At 40.0% G+C, this 20,873-nt stretch overlaps 1 protein-coding gene across 2 annotated transcripts in view; it reads left to right on the forward strand.

The window, feature by feature from the left end:
• LOC149540402 (Gut esterase (DUF1350)) overlaps positions 1 to 20,873 on the forward strand; it is a 234,355-nt gene that overhangs the window by 141,807 nt on the left and 71,675 nt on the right. The window contains exons 4-6 of one of the 2 annotated variants that reach the window (XM_089801503.1): positions 10,362 to 10,470; positions 10,633 to 10,696; positions 10,809 to 10,864. In XM_089801503.1, the coding sequence (XP_089657629.1) occupies positions 10,362 to 10,470; positions 10,633 to 10,696; positions 10,809 to 10,864 (229 nt within the window). The remainder of the gene's footprint in view (positions 1 to 10,361; positions 10,471 to 10,632; positions 10,697 to 10,808; positions 10,865 to 20,873) is intronic. The other variant, XM_089801504.1, reaches the window with a different exon arrangement.

The raw sequence follows: 20,873 nt of genomic DNA on the forward strand, positions 1-20,873 counted from the left end.
GGTAATACCCAATGTGTCCGAGAAAAGATTTTACCTCCGTGACATTAGTGGATGGCTGCATTTCTAGAATGACTCTCACTTTGTCGGGATCCGTCTTTAATCCTTCCTTACAAACAATGTGTCCGAGCAGTCTGCCATGTGGAACCATGAATCGACACTTCTTGGGGTTCAATGCTAGCCGGGCTCTGCGACATCTCTCCATACATTCACCAAGTGCTGCCAGGTGTCCGTCTTCTGCGCTGAATATTGACCAATCATCCAAGAAGGCCTTGAAATTTCCCACAGACATCTTGTCGAAAATATGCAGCACAATCCGTTGGAATGTGGCCGGTGCATTACACAACCCAAAAGGCATCCGATTGTACGCATAGACGCCATCTTCAACAACAAACGTCGTCTTCAACTTATCTTCCTCCGCTATAGAAATCTGATTATATCCGGAAAACCCGTCCATGAACGAGTAGATTTCATGTCCCGCGACCTCCTCCAGAATGCTATCCGTGAATGGAATTGGAAAAGGATCTTTGATTGTTACTGCATTCAGGCATCTGAAATCAACGCATATCCGAATCTGAATAGTATCCTTTTTTAAGGAAATGACTATTGGTGACACCCATTCGCTGGTCTGTACTTTGAAGATAATGCCAGCGTCCAGCATCCGGTTGATTTCCTCCGTAACACGTGCAGCATAGTTCTTATTCATCCTGTAGGGTCGCTTCCGTACAGGGACAGCTCCATCCATCAGCGGGATGCGGTGCACACATAATTCCGGCGGTACTCCTTTGAGATCCTTGTATGTCCATGCAAACACATCCTTGTAGTCCAGAAATATCTTAAATGCCGCGGCTTTGAGTACTGGATCCCAATTATCTCCCACTAGGATGTTCTTTGGTTCTGCCCCATCCCCTAGATTCATCGTTTGCAGTGTAGCTTCATTATACTTGATCGGCTCTCCTTCATCGAATGCATGAGCTGGGGTAATATGCAATGGTGATTCCCCCTCCTTAACTTCAGTAAACTCCTTCGGATATTCATTCTCAATTGACAGAACATTACAACTCGGAAATAACTCATAGTCCTCCAGTTGCCAGTGGTATAAACCGTTGACGGAATCCAAGTCGTCATCCGTTATTCCCCCGTCCAATCGGAGAACACCTTCTTGATCTGGTTCCATCCGTCGTCTCCCTCCATCCTCCTCCTCCGAATCGGATGAAAAGGCCTCTTCCCCTACCATTTGGGTATGCAAATCGATGACGAATCGACGACCTTTACTTTCAAGGGATATAGTGTTCTTCTTCCAGTCGTGTCGGGCTCTTGCTTCTATAAGCCAACCGCGGCCTAGGATGGCATCATAACCTTTCTTTTTTAATGGAATTACTACGAAATCCATTAGAAACGGCTGAGTGCCAATGGTTACCGGCTGCGCCATGAGAATACCCAGTGGTTTAATACCATGTTGATCAGTGGTTAGGAGCTGAAAACTTGGAGGCCATAATGTTGGCTGTCCAAGTTTCCTCCAAGTTTCCTCTGGCAATACATTCACGCCGGACCCTCCGTCCACTATGGTGTCTGTGAGAACATGTCCAAGTATCCCCATTTCGACAACTGCAGGGTGCCGTCCTGATGTCAGTGCCAACAACATCTGGTCTTCTCCTCCCGTAACAAGTTCCTTTTCTTTCCGTCGACTTGGTTCTCCTGGTGGCTTCTCCTTCTCAAGGCTTGCTTCCCCTGTCATATTTGAAAAAGCAGATCGAAGTTGGGGCATGGTAAGAAGTAAATCACTTACCTTTACTTGCACCTCTGTTTGCAATATTTGGCGTATTATGTTTTGTTCAGCGGAATTCCTTGCTGAGGTAGCGGCTGTGGTCGGAGGGGTTACTGCTTGCGATAGTTTACCAACCTCAGCCCGTGCTGCTGCAAACTTCGTTTTTTCTTCGGTGGGGTCCGAATATCCTTTTGCTTGTTGCCGTGTAATGGCCAGAACTTCTTCTTCATTGGTTCCAACCGTGATTAAGTTCACTCCGGATTTTGGGCATTTTGAGTCATCATGGTCGCCGGGTCCGCACCATCGGCACAATAGGTGAGGTGTATTTGCTGTTGGACATTCTCGCGCAAAATGCCCCCATAAGTTACATGCTCGGCACTGAATAATTGGTCGTCCGTTTGCATCATACTGAATTCGGCTTCTGCTCGTATTGGTGTTGTTATTGTTGTTGTTATTCTGTCCACGGCGATTACTTCTGTATCCTCCAGATGTAGCGCCTGTGTTGGTGTTACCGTTACCACCTGACGGGGAAGCCTCCTGTGTGAGAAGCACCTATGAAGATCCTCTTGTTTTCATGTTAAAGGGACAGTCCTTTGTCGAATGGCCCATGATCTGACAGATGTCACAGAATTGGTTCGTCAGACATGATCCCTTAGTATGACCGTCGGTCTTACATTCCGTGCACCACAGTTCACTACTTTTTGGCTCCTTCTGCATATTTTTAAACTCTTTCATCATTCGAACCATATCCTTCTGTAAGGCACAAACCTTTTTGTTACTACCTTCGTCATGCTGCTATCATCCCGAGTGGATTCATCATCATCAGAGTCAGAGGAGCTGGTTTTCTTCTTCTTTGTCTTCTGTGCACTCTCAAGGTCCAGTGCTCTGTTATACGCGTCCACATATGATGACGGTGGCACAATTTTCATTTTCCTCCGCAACTTCGAGCGTAGGCCGTCCACAAACCACCTTTTCTGCAATCCGTCTGCTGGCTTGCTTTCCATTTTGTTTACTAAGTCTTTTAATCTCCTGGCATAGACGCGGACAGTTTCGTGCTTCCCTTGCTTGGTATTGAAAATTTCCGCTACGATTTCATTATCATCCCGTAAGAGTTTAAATTCCGCCAAGAACTCCTTTTTAATGTTATCCCATGTATCCAGCTTCTGTGGATCCATATCCGAAAACCAATCAATCGCGACACCCCGTAGGGTTGCGGGAAATTGCCTGGCCCATTCGTCGGCATCTATGATTCCATTTGCCCGCCAAATCGTCTTACATGTCTTACAATGTCGGAGGGGGTCGGCTGTACCATCGCCTTCAAATTTTGGTAATTTTTCTTTGGGTCTCGCCATAATTCTGGAGGTCGGCACTCCCACACCGGCAGTCGGCACTCCCACACCGTCAGTCTGAACTCTCACACGGACAGACTGGTCTCCCATACCGGAGGTGTCGACAGCTGCAACCCTTGGTGAAGACGGAGAATCCTCCGAAATTGTTTCCCGCGGAAGGCTATCCTGGACGAAGAGGTCACTCCACGCTCGTGCTCCGTCGGCACCGCGAGCAGTGCGAGTTGATGCCCTCCCGTCTGAATTTTCGTCCCTCGGCGAAGACAATTTCAAGAACTCCTCCCGTGCTTCTTCCACCAATTCCACCCGCTGCCGAGTCTCCTCCAACAATTCCTCCGCACTTCGGTTTTCGTTGACAATCCTCTGAAATCTTCGTCGGCGTTCGGCTTGCTGTGCTAGAATTAAATTCTCTTGCGCAATACGGATTCCATCTTTTCCCTTCGCCTTATTTCGATCCTTGTTAAGTTGATTTGGCATTAATCTTCATTCCTCCCACCTTCCAGATTCATAAGGCAACGGCGCCAAATGTTTAGCGTAAAGATAAAGAGAATGAATGCATACAGACAATAGAACACGAACAACAGTATTATATTCGCAATAGTAGATGAATGATGATTTACAATGATCCCGGACGGGATATAAATACTACTGCCGAACATTCCTGAAGGAGTCTGTCGGCCATAATTATTGTATCCGTTACAAACTATTTACCGCCAGACTGTCGGCTACGGAATACCAAAACACCGCCGGATACGGAATACTGAAACACCGCCGGACCGTCGGCTACAGAATGCAAAATACTGCCGAAACCATCCAGTCGGCTAACAGCCTTTAGGTTGAGAGGTACATTAAAGGGCGAGTGGGTCACAAGCTTGGTAGACACAGGTGCTATGCATAACTTTATTGATTAGAAGTTGGTTGAGAGGCGTGGGTTATAGTATGAGGAGTTTGGTGGTTTCAGAGTGAAGGTGGCAGATGGTACAGTTTTGGGTTGCACCAAATGGATTCCACAACTTAGTATTCAGATTGAGGACTGTACTCTGACCGATGATTTTTATGTGCTTCCTATAGAGGATTATGTGGTTTTGGGCATGCAGTGGTTATAGGGTATTGGGCATTAAATTATTGATCACCACCGTATGCAGCTAGAGTTCCTTTCTGGGGGGAAGAAGATTATTTTGAAGGCAGCTTCAGATGGTGGACCTAGAGAGGTGACTTCTCGCAGGATGGAGACTATCCTTAGACATAATGATGTGCTTTGGGCTACGCATTGTTTGGTTAAGTCCAAAACACCCACACCTCAGGATGATCGTGTATTTCATGTTGACATTCAGTCAGTTATGGATTGTCATGAGAGAGTTTTTGGTGACATACCTCCTGGAGTGCCTCCAGATAGAGGTTTTGAGCATGGTATAGAGTTGGAGGATGGAGCAAAGCCAATAATGACTACACCATATCGTCATCCTAGAGCCTATAAGGATGAAATTGAGAAGACTATTCATGAATTGTTGGATATGGGTTGTATTCGGCCAAGTTCTAGCCCCTTTGCTTCTTCAGTAGTGCCTGTTAAGAAGAAGGATGGGACTCTACGGATGTGTGTAGATTACAGAGCATTGAACAAAAGGACAATCAAGAACAAATATTCTATTCCACGCATTGATGAGTTGTTGGATGAGCTTCATGGAGCTATTTACTTCTCTAAGATTGATCTTCGCTCAGGCTACCATTAGATATGTGTATGAGAGCAAAGGATGTACACAAGACTGCCTTCCGTTGTCACTATGGACACTACAAGTTTTTGGTAATGCCCTTTGGCCTTACCAACGCACCAACTACTTTCCAATCCTTTATGAATCATATCTTCAAGAAGCAGTTGAGGAAGTTGGTTCTAGTATTTTTTGACGACATATTGATTTATAGTTGTACTTGGGAGGATCATATCAAACATGTTGAGGAGGTACTTAGCATAATGGAGAATCAATCTCTATTTGCTAAGCTATCCATATTATATTTGGGTCATGTGATCAGTGCTGATGGGGTGAAGGTGCATGAGGAGAAGATTCAGGTGATTCAGAATTGGTGCAGCCCTCAGAACATTACTGAGTTACATGGATTCCTTGGTTTGTGTGCTTATTACAGAAGATTTGTGAAAGGTTTCTCTTAGTTGGTAGCACCTTTGACAGATCTCACAAAGAAAGGGGTGTTCAGATGGACAGAACTAGTATAGGGGGTCTTTGATAGATTCAAGGAGGTTATGAGTACTTGTCTCGTTTTGGCACTACCTGATTTCTCATAGCCATTTGTCCTAGAGTGTGATGCTTCGGACTTGGGTATAGGAGCAGTGTTGATGAAGAATACACCCCATTTCCTATGAGAGCAGAAAGTTGCAAAACAATGAAAGGATGTACTCTACCTATGATAAGGAAATGTTGGCTATTATGCATGCATTAGCCAAGTTCAGACAGTACCTTGTTGGCAGAAAATTTGTGGTAAGAATTGACCATAACAGTCTGAAATATTTCCTAAATCAAACTGAGCTCAATGATCGGCAGCAAAAATGGGTTAGCAAAATTCAGGCTTATGACTTCAATATCGAATTCATAAAGGGGAAGAATAATACTATGGCTGATGCACTCTCTAGGAAACCCTCATTGGCTGCCCTATGTTCATTGAGCGAGATTTCAGCAAATTTGAAGGCTCACCTTTTAGTTGAGTACTCTAAGAATCAGCATGCTTGTGAGGTCATGGAGGGTTTGATAGTGGATGACAAATATAGCGTGGTAGATGATATTATCTACTACAAGGGCAGGGTTTATCTTGTTCCGAGTTCTCAGTTGAAGGAACAAATTTTGCATGCTCTCCATGATACTCCTACAACAGGACATCCAGGATATGGTAAGACTTACAGGGAGGTTGGTGAGAGATTCTCTTGGAAAGATCTCAAAGATGATGTTTTACGCCATGTCCGTAAGTGTATGACTTGTCAACAGAACAAGTCAGAGCATACCTACCCAGCGGATTTATTGCAGCCCTTACCTATACCAAAATAGAAGTGGACAGGGATCTCTATGGATTTCATTACAAGTCTTCCTCGGGTTCAGGGGAAAGATTGTATTTATGTTGTTGTGGATAGGCTAACCAAGTATGCCCACTTCTTTCCCATTGCTTTAGATTCTACAGCATCACAGGTGGCTGAGTTATTTTTTAGAGAGGTGTTTAGACTCCATGGTCTTCCCAAGACCATTGTGAGTGACAGGGACAACAGGTTCATGAGTTCCTTTTGGCAGGAACTTTTTAGGCTAACAGGCACTGTGTTGACACCTAGTACTAGTAACCACTCTCAAACTGATGGACAAACCGAAATAGCCAACAAGTGGGTTGAGGGATATTTGCGTAACTATGTGTCAAGGAAGCAAAAAGCATGGGTATGTTGGTTGTATTTGGGCGAGTATTGTTATAATACCACGCACTATATGTCCATTGGCATGACGCCTTTCAGAGCTTTCTAGGATACCAGGCATTATCTTTCATTGATTTGGCACTTAGCGACAGAAGAGTACCCTTGGCTCAGGATTGGTCACAAGAGAACCAGGATATCATGAGATCTCTTAGGGAGAATTTACAGCAGGCTCAGAATCAGCAAAAGATATACGTTGACAGGCATAGGATTGAGAGAGCATTTGAGGTGGATGATATGGTCTTTCTGCGCTTCCAACCATATCGACAAAGCACCCTAAAAAAGGGGGGGAGCTGAAAAGCTCCAACCACATTTTTATGGTCCATACCGGGTCATCAGGCGAGTGGGGGAGGTTGCATATGAGGTTGAGTTACCTCCTGGCAGTAGAATTCAAAATATATTCCATGTATCTTGCCTGAAAAAGGCCCTTGGACAGCATATTACAGTTTCACGTGAGTTACCTCCCATGGATGAGGAAGGTAAATTGATTTTGGTTCTTGATGAGATTCTGGAGGTAAGGGAACGACGGTTGAGAAGCAGGGTGATTCGAGAGTATTTGGTATGATGGAGAGATCTTCCCATAGAGGATGCCACTTGGGAGGGTGAGAGCATTTTACAGCATCCAGCATTACAGTTGCTTGTGGGCAAGCATCTCCGAGAGGGGAGGACTGTCATGTCCCCTCTCTAACTCCATCTAGCAAAGACTTGTGAGTCAGCTTATTACGAGGTCTTGTAGGCTAACAAGGTTGGATAGAGACCCAGTATGGTTATATAGTGTTGGGAATTTCGTGTTCTGGCAGTTGTTCAGTTTGGAGACATTCCTTGTTTTTAGGAGGCAGTTCCTAAAATTATGGGGGTTATTCCTACTTTTTAGGAGGGATGATCATGTCCAGGGTTGGACCTCCATGAGATGATTCCTTGAGTTCAGTTTCAGAGGAATAGGGTTTATTTCCTAAGTTTTAGGAGCATCCCTAGATTTTAGGGATGAGATTGCCAATGGATGCTTGATTTCTAACTTCATTCATAGACAGGTGACAGGATGATTTCATGGTTTGTGGTGTCATTGGGGCATTTTATAGCTACTTGGGTTATATTTTTTAATTTTTAATATTTTCTAAGTTAGCGTTTAATAATTAAATAAGGTTAAGTTATAGCCATTTTGAAGTAATAAGGGTTTTTGTGGCCTCATCTGGATACATATCCCTTGGTGTAATAGCTCGCTGGAAATGTCTTGAACTTTTCTAAATATTTCTCTTTTGGCTCAGAGCATTTCGATGAACGGATTTCTTTCTATTGGGAAAAAGGTCATTTTTTGGATACTTGACCACTTAAAAATGAGAAATATATTATTTTATAACCCAATGCCACATGGAGACACTTTTAGGGTTCGAGCTAAGTATAATGGGTTATAAGGAGGTAAAGACAAAGTTCTAAGGCATTATTGACATATTACATCTTGGATTTGTGATTTGGGCTCTGATTGAGCTTTCAACACTTGGGATGCCAACCCCACTTGCTTTGCATGTTTGGGACGTAGCCCCCAAAACAGTGGTTTGGATTCATTGCAGTGAGAAGCATCTTGGAGATTGTGGATTGTTTCTATTGGGGAACGCAGTATTGAGTCAGAGATTTAGTTGGGGTTTGGGCATTCTATCCACATGTGGGCACTTGCAACTATACAGCAGCACCTAGCAGCCATACTCTTTCCCACGCGTAGCATTTGAGAGCTGGAATTTGGCCGTAGCTTCCTTCTGGGCTCATATTTCTCCTTCATGCCTTCAGGTTGGGTTTATCCTTGGTTGTAATCATCTGGATATTGTTATAAATCTTGATCTGGTTACAAATTAGGTTTTATATTCAAAAATCTGCTTGAAGCAAAATTGCTTTGGTTGTATTTGGAATACATTTTCAGAACTGGTTCATGTTATTGTACTTCTGTTATTGCAAAATCACCAAAAACATAAAATAATCAAACCCTTCTGCAACTTTGTCTAGCTCTGCAAAAAAATTTTAATAAATAGGGAAAACAATTTTAAAATTAATAAAATTACAGCAGATTAGCAGAAGAGATCCATCAAGGATCTTTCATTTATGCTGACTGTCAAGGACTGAAAATATTTATAAATACTTCGGCAAGATAGTCAAATTGCTGAGGTCAAGTTCTCCTAAGTCAACTGGCTTGGAAGACCAACTCTATGGTCATAAAATGATTGGAAAACAATAGGAAGGCATGCAAGTGATCTGGATGTGATTCTCATTCTTTTTAAATCTCCAAATCAAAATGTTCCCAAGTGTTTCTTGAAAATGAAATTGTTGTTCAGAAATTGATCCAGTGGGCATAAATTAAGGCTTAAATAAAAAAAGTTAAATACAAAGACATAGCAATTCATGGCACAAATTTGTACTGAGTCAGCTACCCATGGCTATGGTAAAAGTGTAAGCTTGGCCACACCAATTCTTTTAAATTTGATTTTTGGGTTAGATCTGCATTGTGCGAGATCAAACTTGTATGCCCATGAAATGATTCAACACAAGGGATGTGGAGTTTGAGGACCAGGACAACTACAAGTCTATATAATTAGGTCTAATAAATGATGTGAATTTGTAGGAATAAGTAAAGATAGGGTAGGGTTAAGGATGTATGTATGAGAATATGTGCAAGTAACGATGGATGAGGATCAGATAAGGAACCAAACTTAGCACTTAGCACAAAAGTGTACCACATATTACTAGGTAATCATATCAATACAATCTCTCAAAAAGGGCCAAAAACTAAACAGGAACTTGCATGGGCATACTAATTATATATATAATATTAGAATGCAGAAATGCTGCAAAACTACAACATTAGATTCTTAAGAAATGCTTCATTAATTTTCATTGTATCCAAATCAAATATAATACTATACTGCAAGTCATGGGATACACAATAGTCTTATTAGCTACTATAGGAGTCTGGAAAAGATTAATGCATTTTTCAGAAGATCGGAAAACTAGAAACAGATAAAAATGAAGTTTAAACTCATAATTTGGGCACTAGAATCTTAATTAGCTCTGATCTTGCTGTATCTCTCAAACTAAGGTGCTATCACTTGAGATCTTTTGATTAGCTACCAAAAAAATTGCATGTAGGACACTCATACTATTTACCAAATGCACCTTATTTTCTTTTTGACAAGGTGATTGAGGAAATCCTATTATCTGTTTTCAAACTACAATTACCAAGTACTAGATATTTGTATCATGCTTCTTCCATACAACATCAATTCTTATGTCTGTATAAAATAACTTTTTCCATTGTTTTCTAGTGTTTAGGTTTACATGGTCATCTTGGTATTTTTACCAGTTGTTCTTTGAGAGAATTGGTGCCGTGTCTAAGGCATCTCATTTCAATTTTGATTTCTCTATGCCTTTGGCATTAGAAAGGACATGCTCCAGTACCAAGTAACTTATCTAATCTCTATGAGAGGGGGCAAATTTAACTAAAAACATATCAAGTTAGAAATTGAATGATAGTCAAATTTTTGCACCTCAGAGTTCAAAGCAATCAAGTATTTTGCAATTGGACTCTATTCGTCTAGCAGCAAAATAAATAAATAGTCAAAAGTGTGCCTATATGGGATTATATTTTATACTTTCCACCATGTTGCCTATGCAGCCTTGTTTGCTACTGAATATCAATTTTTCTGGAATTCAAAATGAGCCACACTAAACTCTAATATTAATTATTTTAAACCTGTATTGCTTTCTTTTGAAATTCTACTTTTGATGATAATGCTTGAATTTGATTCAGAGGTTTTCTTGTGATTGCAACGCCATTTGCTAGTGGATTTGACCACTTTCGCATCTCGGATGAAGTACAATTTAAATTTGACCGGTGCTTACGTGCTTTACAAGATAATGTGAGTGCTCAATCATGCTTTGGAATTTCTCTTTATCCTTAGCTATTAAAAACTATGTAAATATGGATGTGCAATAAAATGATACTTTTCGCATAGATTGTACCAACATTTATTTTGGATGTCCTTTCTCTAGTAATATATTTTGAAGTTCATTTGTGACAGGTACGGGATCTTCCAACTTTTGGTGTAGGTCATTCTTTAGGGACAGTCATTCACCTTCTAATTGGTATTTCCAAATTTTATCCCAAAACACTAACTTCTTTTGGTTGAAAGTATGTAAATAGCTATTAAAAATGCAGAGGTGCTGACTGTTGTTCAGAGCTTCTACTTTGATACAGGGGCTAGGTATGCTGTGCAGAGAACTGGCAATGTGTTCATGTCATTCAATAACAAGGTATATCAGTGTGTCCATTAAATATCATATGTAACCATGCTTAAAATGCACAAATTCATTCATGTTACTGAATTGAAAGACCAGAAATACAAATCTCTTGTTGAGAGTGTTTTAGTGTATAGACATTATATTTTTGTTTGCTATACCATGAAGTCATTTTGTTATACTTTATCCCCTCTCCTGGAGGTATTTAGAATTGAAAATAGAAAAAATGGACACAACGATTATTTGGCAAGTGGTATCTTTTGGAGAATGATTGAGGGGTCTCAAGGACTATAAGCCTCTTATAATGTTTATTATTTTCTAAAGCCCAAAGTTTATCATTTGGGAAAACTACACAATCTCCCTAGTATTTGCAGTTCACTCGCTAGAGAGAAATGTTGGGTGTGACTTAATTGTTAGGATTAACTGCTAATTTTTTCCTGTAATTATAATGAAGCATTGAGTTCTACATAATCTAGTGGCCTAATTTAGGGAATTAACCAAAATATACCTTTAAATTCAATTTTCACTTTTTGTATTTTATTTAATTGATGTTTTGAAACACAAAGTAAACATTCTGTTATGCCACATAACAATGTAGCTTACTTAAGATCATTCATCTCAGTTATTTCCCTATCATTGCTTCAGTTTTTATTAATTGAACTTATAAAACATGGAATGGAACATTAAACTATGTTATATCCTCTTGCTTTGAGATGCAAACAAGTAAACAATATGAGCTTGAAGATATTATGGAAGCAACTCTCTAAGAATACTTGAGACTGTGAAGAACACTATAATGAATTATCCTCTGAATCTCTGAATATAAACAGTTTGAAAAGATTTTCCCTAGCATTTGTAGTTCTCTAAGAAAGGTTACTCGATAAATGATGACGATTTTGTAGTGGCCCCATTTTTGCACCTTCCTAAGCATCAATTATTTTAAAAGGTTAGCCTGTTACCAGTGTTCCTTTTTGTCAGCAAAAGCTTAATTAGAGCCGACAGGATTAGTTAGTCCGAAAGGTTGCGTGACGGTTGAGTCACCCCTTCAGAAGGTATATGTACATCGTCCTATGTTGAACTTGGATCATCAATCAATAATAATCATTGTAATTGGAATTGCATAACTGCTTATATTAATAAAGGATCCTATTTGTGTTACATTCTAGTCTCTTAATGCGATAAACATTCATTTACCCTATACAGTAAACATTTAGCACCGTTGTTGGGGATCGAACCTAGGTCACCAACGTGACGAGTGGGAATACTCACCACTATACTACAAGCAGCACCATACGGTGATAACTAGAGGATACAATATGGCAGCATATGCACATCAAACAACATACCAAATAGAAATAAGAGTACCATACATCACGTAGAAGATTGAATAGTCAACAACAGACCGTACGACAACAAATTTGCAATGTTATGATTCCTTAGGCAAGCGAAGTCTAATAGTACAGACTACAAAATGAGTGGAAGGGCACAAAGAAGTGTTTATTTAATGGTTCATCAGCAAGCATAGGAAGGCAGTATAAAGAATGGCAGCCCAGTTATGTAGGAGAAAAACAATTACAAAAACCAAGCCAAACCACCATACAAACATAATCGAGCAAAATTGAGAGCCCATATAAGCAGGCACCGTACAAGAAGGAACCAAGTACTGTACCAAAAGGATACACGGCATCTCTGAAGGGTAACCACTATACTGTAAGGGCCAAACAAAGCAAAACGCTAATTGCTAGAAGTCGAGTAAGGGACCAAGAAGTTAAATGGGCTTGCAAAGAGACATTCTGGAAGTATAGTAATGGCTCCAACCGTTTCCAAGAACTATTTCTTGCGAAAAAAAAGGAAGGACAGTCATGGAGAGTGCAGGGAAGAGGGCTTGCAAGAAAAAAATAGAAGAAGATTCAGCCAGTAGCAAAATGAACAGGAACGTACAAGCTTTACCATCGAGAGTGCGTATTACAGGAGGTACAGGCAAAAAGAAGGCAAGGGCACAAGTCTAGCCAACTACAACTACGCACCTCACACCTCAAAATGTGATGGTCAAGGGTTTGAATGGGTTGGAGTGTAGGAAGTGGTGGCAGGAGACCCCGAATAACCATTTTGCGAAGGAAAGCATATGGAGGGCATAAGTGGAATGGGCATTGTGGATGCCAGTGTTCCGCATTCGCGACTTCGAGGGTTTTCTCTAGACCATGCTAGAAACCTACAACTAATTTTTGTGAACAAGTTATTTCTATATCTTAGACGAAACCTTGTGATATCTTTTAGAGCAGCAAATTTCATGAAGGTGTTCGACATATCAGGTCATGCACAGGGAGAGAAAAATTGACAAGCCCAAGAAACTAAGTCGAGAGGTGAAGGCGCAACTAGTAGAACTGATATGTGGTAAACAACATCAGGCAGAAAACGAAGCCCTAATGGATTCTTCGAAGGGAAGAGGATTGAAGAAATCCAATATACAGGAGGGACTTTGGCATTGCCTCATGGACCTGGTAAAAAGTGGATTCAATGGATCAAGTAGGGCATCGGATATTTCATTTCCATAGGTGAGCATGACGAACGACATCATGAATGGTAGAGTATATGACTGGGCATCTCTATTGGCTGAGCGCATGGATGAGTTCATTACAGTATAGCACAAAACATTCTATATGCCACACTGTGTCATCAGTCTATTTCTTGATGCCACAGCACGGATGATACCTAATGATAGACTAGAGCTCGAGAGTTAAAAACTCTATGTATGCTCTGATAGAAATTTCAGTGCCAATTTAACAATGTTGCTAGGTTTCTTGTTTTTATTAGAATTAATTTTTAGGATACATTAAAAGTGCAAAAAGAATGCTAACAACAGAACTTCAGCATTTTACATAATTTAATTTAGAAAGGAAATACAAAGAACATATATTAAATTCCACCAATTAATTAAGGAACCTAATTTCCTTATAGCTTAATTCAATGTGCTTGCCGGCTGAAGGGGAAGACCAACATATGAGTCTCACGGCAGCTCCTCAACACACGTCTCCAAGGATATCCACAAATACTGGCCGAAGACACTATCAAACCCTCTATAGTTATTGTGGACTGTCCCCATAACACATTGCGGCTGGAAGAAGAAAGACATCCAGCTACTCACAAATCGCAGGCTATTAATTCTGAGTGCCACCTAGTACAATTCCGCCTGGCACAAATAAACTTCAATAATTCATAGCCTTGGCATCAAGCTGATAGGAATCTTAAATGCCAACCTCAGCAGTCACCAAATTCCTCAAAACTTCATCAAATTGATTGCCAATATGCAACATAGTACAATTGATTTCCTTCAAAAGATCAATCTTCGTAGCCACAGTAATTACAATAAGGAGACTTGGAAAATTGTTTATAACAACACAATTTGCAATGAAATCACTATACATCAGCAGTGACTTCAAACATTAGAAACTCCAAAGACCCTTATACATCAGCAAGGGTATACAGTTAAGAACCCACGAAAAAGCCACAAAGGCAAAAAATCAAATATATAATCAATCAGATGCTTTACTCATCAAATGGGCTCATATTTATAATCTCCTAATGGCACAAAGTTTCCCAAATGAACTTCATGTAAGAAGCTTCCCACACACAACATTAAAACATAATAAAGTGCCATTATAAACTAATTTATTAATTGCTTTTGGCTTCAAAAATGACCTTTTCCACCATAACTTTAACTTCTGACATGTAAGGCCACTGTTTCTTGTTCCCATGATTTAAAACTTTTCCTCTTGGTTCCAACAAGTTATGATACTGAGGTGACCAACCAACAACATCAACAAAGATAGCAACCTCAACGTATTTAGATGAATAATAATAATAATTCACCCGTCTTGCGAAAACAACTAAAGAAGCATCAAAATCAAAATCTGACAACACCAAAGTGATCCTGATAATGAAAGACGATGAATGAACACGAGTGGGAATACTCACCAAATAATGGATATCAAAATCAGAATCATCTAAAAACTTACCCGAGGTGTTGATGAAGGCAACAACTCACTCATCGAAACTCAACCCAACTGAAATACCAACTCTGTCCAAACCTGAGTCCCCATCAAATTGATACACCCAACTGCACTATGGAGATGGTAACAACCATAGGGTACCTAAAACACTACAATGACCAACTCCAACCTCTGCCAAACTGTCCTGTGTGTGTAGATACTACAAGGGGTCTAATTTGCAATTATCAATCCCATCTACAAAAGGTGGTGCTAACCCATCCCATAATGGATGGCATGAAACTAGAGCCAACCCACACCAAATCCTTTACCTGTGGGTCAAAATAAAAGTGATGAGCACAGTGTAATTTTGATAAAAACTCCCAATCTCTGTCAAGGGGCTCATCAGTATCAGTCTGCTAATCAAAAGATGGCTCCAATCTCTGACTCTGAACTACTGGTTTGCCAGGATCCTAGGCAATCCTTTGAGCAAACCCAACCTCGAAATCCTTGTGGGGAAGCATAGTAGATAGAGTCTCTACAATCTTTCCCACCAATCTCTAAATGGCATGAGAGCCTCGGATGAGAGTACCCTCAAAGACTCTATACAATAGAAATTATATGTGGAAGCATCAACTTGCTCCCTTGCGACCCACAGTTGATCCCTCTAAAAATGTGTCACTGCCAACTGTACAATGCTATCAACTATATGAGATGAAGAAATAGATTCGATTTCGACAGAACAAAGCAAATCAACATGAGAGTTTGAATCCATTAATACTCTTACTTCATCTATGCCTACTGCACCAATATCCGAAATGGATGTGTCTACTATATCATCACGTCCATCATCCCAACCGTAGAAGCAAACTCACCACCAACCACAATATGCAAATGAACTAGATCTAGGGCTAGTGTGGTTTGAACATGCTCTGACTCGACAATCACCTCATCCAATTGTAACTTTAACTACTGAAGAGCCAACTAAGTACACTAAAGAGAGTCCACAGTCACCTCAAGCTCTTGGGTGAGCTCAACCACCTCTTCTTTCTCTAACAATGTCTCATAACAGGTGCTACCCCACTCCAGAAGATATTCCTTGACAACAACTAGCTGCGAATAGTTATGCTTCAAGATTCTGATAGCCTCTCGAAGTGCATGAACCTCTGCTAGAGAAAGAGTACTATCACCGTGCTCATCAAACATAGGAGCACCCCAACCAGATGTAGCCAGCATCTGACGGATCACATCATAATGCTCAAAAGCTAAAGAAATATCACTTTCACTTACCTTCAATTGACAAGTCACACGATGCCTTTATAACCCTTGCCTCCTATGTAAGCTCTTTGTCTCACTAACTGCACTGTGATAGGAAACCGAATCAAAACTGCCCACCACAAGATCACTCATTGCATGTGTGCTATCGATCTTCCACAACTCTACATTCGAGATACAACTACTATGTACCTTAGTCAACTCCTCATCTGAAGAAATGGAAACTCTCACAATATCAATATCCCCACATGTCTCAGCTTCCACCTCAAAGGATAGATCTTGTAAACACTAATCCTGGGACCCATCCAAAACCTCCTCAGAGTCATCAACTGATAGCTGGAAAGGGATATCGTACCCGGTGCAACTCATAGCATCATCAAATGTATTGTCAGATGTGTCCATACTATCTACATCCACATCTATTGAATCCGCTTTAACATACAAATCACTAACATCACAGCTAAGTGACTCCATACATGCATTGGTCCCACTTGAGGAAGCAACTACCTCTTGTACTGGAGTAACACTCTGATAACTCGCATACAAATCTCCAATAATAATCCCCTCCTTGAGAGAGTCAAAAGTGTCAGTAGTAACAAATGTCTCTGCACTATCTGCAACAACTCTAGGAGCCTCAACCTGCTGAAGTTCAATGTCGCTATCCACCAAGGGTACTGACACATCTACTGATCTCTATGAAATGAGTCCATCATCAACACTGCAAATGAGGCTAGCAGGTGTCGTACTAAATATAGGTACATCAGCATCATGGACACCTGTCAAGGAATACTCAAGCTTCCTTCCCTGCAACCTTGATGTCAGTTTTCTAAAGGCAAAAACCATATACCTTGCTGCCATCTGAACTGTCGTGGGATCTGACAAGCTCTCCGCCAACCTCTGTTGATGAAGCTTCAGATTTTCCAAATTCTCCTGCAAGGCATTCATTTTCACGCTAACTTCCTCCTTACTCCACTAACTTCTAGAACTACCAGTCCCATGTCTATCCATAGCTGCAGAAAATGAAGTGTTGGTCACTCTAGAAATCAGATCTGAAAATCTTCAAAGTCGGCGCTGAACAAAATAAAAACTGAGCCCAATTCCTGCAAGCTAGCAAGAAACCACTCTGATACCACTTTAAAAACTCTATGTATGCTCTGATAGAAATTACACTGCCAATCGAACAATGTTGCTAGGTTTTTTGTTTTTATTAGAAATAATTTTCAGAATACATTAAAAGTGTAGCAGGAATGCTAACAACATAACTTCAGCAGTTTACATAATTTTATGTAGAAAGGCAATACAAAGAACATATATTGAATTCCACCAATTAATTGAGTAAGGAACCTAATTTCCTTATAGCTTAATTTGATGTACTTGTCGGCTGAAAGGGAAGACCAGAATATGAGTCCCACGACAGCTCCTCAACTGTAATGTCCCCATCTTTTTAGCCTCTCAATGGAGTTCTTAGCCTTTCATTCTTTGAAGGCTAAGTAGAGAAATAAGGTGAAATAATTAAATTCATTTCTTATAAAGTCATTAAATAATTTAAAAATTAAAAGGTGACTTTATATTTAATTAATTTAATTAAAAAGTGACTAAAATAAATATTAAATCATAAGTCACTAAAATAATATTATATTATATGGAAAAGGGAATCTTCTAGAAGCACAACTAATTATTGTTGGAAAGGAGGAAGCTTCTAGAAAAGTGCAATAAAATAATATTTTATGTTCTGCTAGAAGGGTTGAAGTAATAGAACAAATAGAGGAGAGAGCCTCATTGTAGGGCATCCAGATTTGATATTGACATTTGCTTGTGCACTTGTGGAGCCAAGGGTTTCTGCAGGACATTTTAGTCATTGAGAACGATAATTCTCTTTGATTGGCAACTTTGAGGCTATGAAACTATCAGCTGATATTGTTGCATTTGCTGGAGGTGATATTTCAGTCATCTCATTGAAGTTTATTGACTTTTTGCAGCAATTCATGAAGAAGATACACTTCAAATTTAAGGGTCATTCAATACCCTCATTTTATCTGCACTTTGGAAGGAGTTAAGCAGCCAATTCAGAGGCATATTAGGAAGTTTATACCCATCTGCTACAGTGCCATCGCTCCAGGAATCGTGAATGGTGTTATCGCTACAGTGGTCGTGAGTAGTATTGCTACAATGATGTGAACAATACCGCTACAATGCATGACAGATTCTAATCATTTTTAAAGCTGCCTACCAATCTCAGGTTCCCTTCATTTTATCTTCATGTTTATGCATTATCTGAAAATACATCTACATGGTTCTATATGGACAGTCTAGTTAAATTGTTAAAGGCATTGTAACCTAATTTTATATCAGAATTTTTATATCAGTAAAATATCAATTTTGAAGTTTGAATTATAATGTTAGTTGCATGCCAACTGTTTGACATAATGTCACTTGGCTGTAAGTGTTAATTTGCATCGAATAGATATCATATATTGCATCAAGAAAAAACAAAAAAAAGAGTTGCATTTCATATTAAGTGTAGACTAAGCGAAAGAGAAGTCATTTTTAGTCATCCTATGATATTAGAAGTCTTCTTTCTTATTCTGAAAACAAACTGAAAATAAAATCAGTCATATATCCCTCTGCTATACAAGTGTTGGACAAAATTTCTAAAAGCAAATATAGCAAGTTTTCAACCAAATTTGGATAGGGATATTACAGTGGTATCAGAGCTTTCATTCTGCCATCCTATGATCATTCAAACAGTAGATGAGTGAGAGAGAAATCAGATATTATAGCAGGGAACAATGGAGACAACAATATCGGAATCCACAAGTTGAAGGGGATACATTCTCAGAAGCATTAAGAGAAAGAGATACCGGCAAAACAGTTCAAAATATAGTAGAAGAAAAAAATAGGGATGTAGGAGCTGAAAGGAAATTTGATACCATGCTTGATATGATGACACGCTTATTAGTAAAAATCGATCAGCAAGCCACTCAAAATCAAAACATAGTTGAATATAGTGGAATTAATGAGGAAAGGTCTATACATCGCGCTGAAGATACTAGAGGATTAGCCCCTAGGCCTCTTTTTCCCACCTTTACACCAAGAGAAGAACAACCACATGATGCTCCAACTGTTTCTTTTGGAGACAAAGCTAGACAGGCCTACTTGGAGTATACCACTCTCCCTCCTGATATGAGAGAAATATGGACATATGATCAATTCATGAATCAAAGAAATAGGAGGGGAAGGAATGATCACTATGCTCCAAGAAATGACTATCAACAAACACTTGGTAAGATTTCCATACCTTACTATGATGGAAGTAACAAATGCACAACTAGGTCTTGGGTTCAAAAGCTTGATAATTATCTTTCTTTGAGGCCAATGCCTGAAGAGGATGCCATAAGATTTGCCACACTACATCTTGAAGGAGTTTCTCATGAGTGGTGGTATCATGGGTTAATCACTCTTGTACACAACCTTATCACTACATATGAGGAGTTTACCAACAGGCTGATTGAAAGGTTGATGTCAAAGATCCTGAGGTGAGTTTCCGTGAATTAGCACAACTAAAACAGCATGGTTCCCTTGATGCTTATGTAAATGAATTCTAACAGTTATCGGTTATGGTTCCTAACATCAATGAAAGAAGATTGGTGGTCTTATTCATGGAAGGATTGATGGAGCCATTGAAGGGTTGGTTGAAAGCTTTCGATCCTCCCTCACTACAGGAAGCAATGAAGAAGGCACGAAGCATGGAGTTCACTGCCCCTACCAGCAAGTTTACATCAAAGGGAACATTTTTCAATCGTGACAACAAGAAGTTTCCTAAGGAGGACAAAGCTAAAGGTAAGTCTACTTTTTCGTTTGACCATGAGACTCTTAATGATTTAAGGAAGAGGAAACTATGCTTCTATTGTAAGGGACCATATGATATTAACCATGACTGCCCTGTGAAACCTAAGGGGAGGTCAAATCATGCAATGTGGGCACTAATTAAAGATTTTGATTCAGACCAACAATCTGAAATTAATGATTTAGAATCAGAAAAATCAGAACATGATGAAGAATTAGAGGAAGAAGTGAAGCTTAAAGAGACTCGTCTCACAAGTATTCAGCAAGAAGGGTCTTTTAGGATGCGAGGGGTTCTTGCTGGTCAAAAGATTATTACCCTTCTTGATACAGGTGGGACACACAATTTCATTGATGCTAGGCTTGTTGAGAGGCGTGGTATACATGCTAAGGAGTTTGAGGGAATTTGAGTTAAGGTTGTTGATGGTTACACTCTTAGGTGTGACAAAATGATTTCAAATTTTCCCATGCACTTGAATAATTATGAGTTCAAGGCAAATTTTTATGTGGTGAACATGGGAGACACAGCTATGGTTTTGGGAATGGCATGGTTACATGACATAGGAATATTCACCCTCAACCTTTGTGAGATGGAAATGAGATTTGATATGGATGGAAAAACTCGTGTTGAACGCACTTAGAGACACCAGTTGCGAGAATATTTCTTTCAAGAAAATGGAATGTCTCACACGTCATGACATGGTTGAGTGGGCAATAGGTTGTGTTTTGAAGCCAATACAGGAAGAGCAGCAAAACCCTGTTTATCCTCCTGGAATACAAGAGTTGAGGATCAAGCATGATAAGGTCTTTAGCGAGATTCCACCTGGTAGACCTCTAGATAGAGGGATAGAACATATCATCGAATTGGAGGGTGCTAAGCCCATGATAGTCACTCCCTATAGGCACCCTAAGTGGCTCAA

This window comes from Cupressus sempervirens, chromosome 9 (assembly GCF_028749045.1).
Source record: "Cupressus sempervirens isolate cs-2001-9-10 chromosome 9, ASM2874904v1, whole genome shotgun sequence".
Classification (NCBI taxonomy): domain Eukaryota; kingdom Viridiplantae; phylum Streptophyta; class Pinopsida; order Cupressales; family Cupressaceae; genus Cupressus; species Cupressus sempervirens.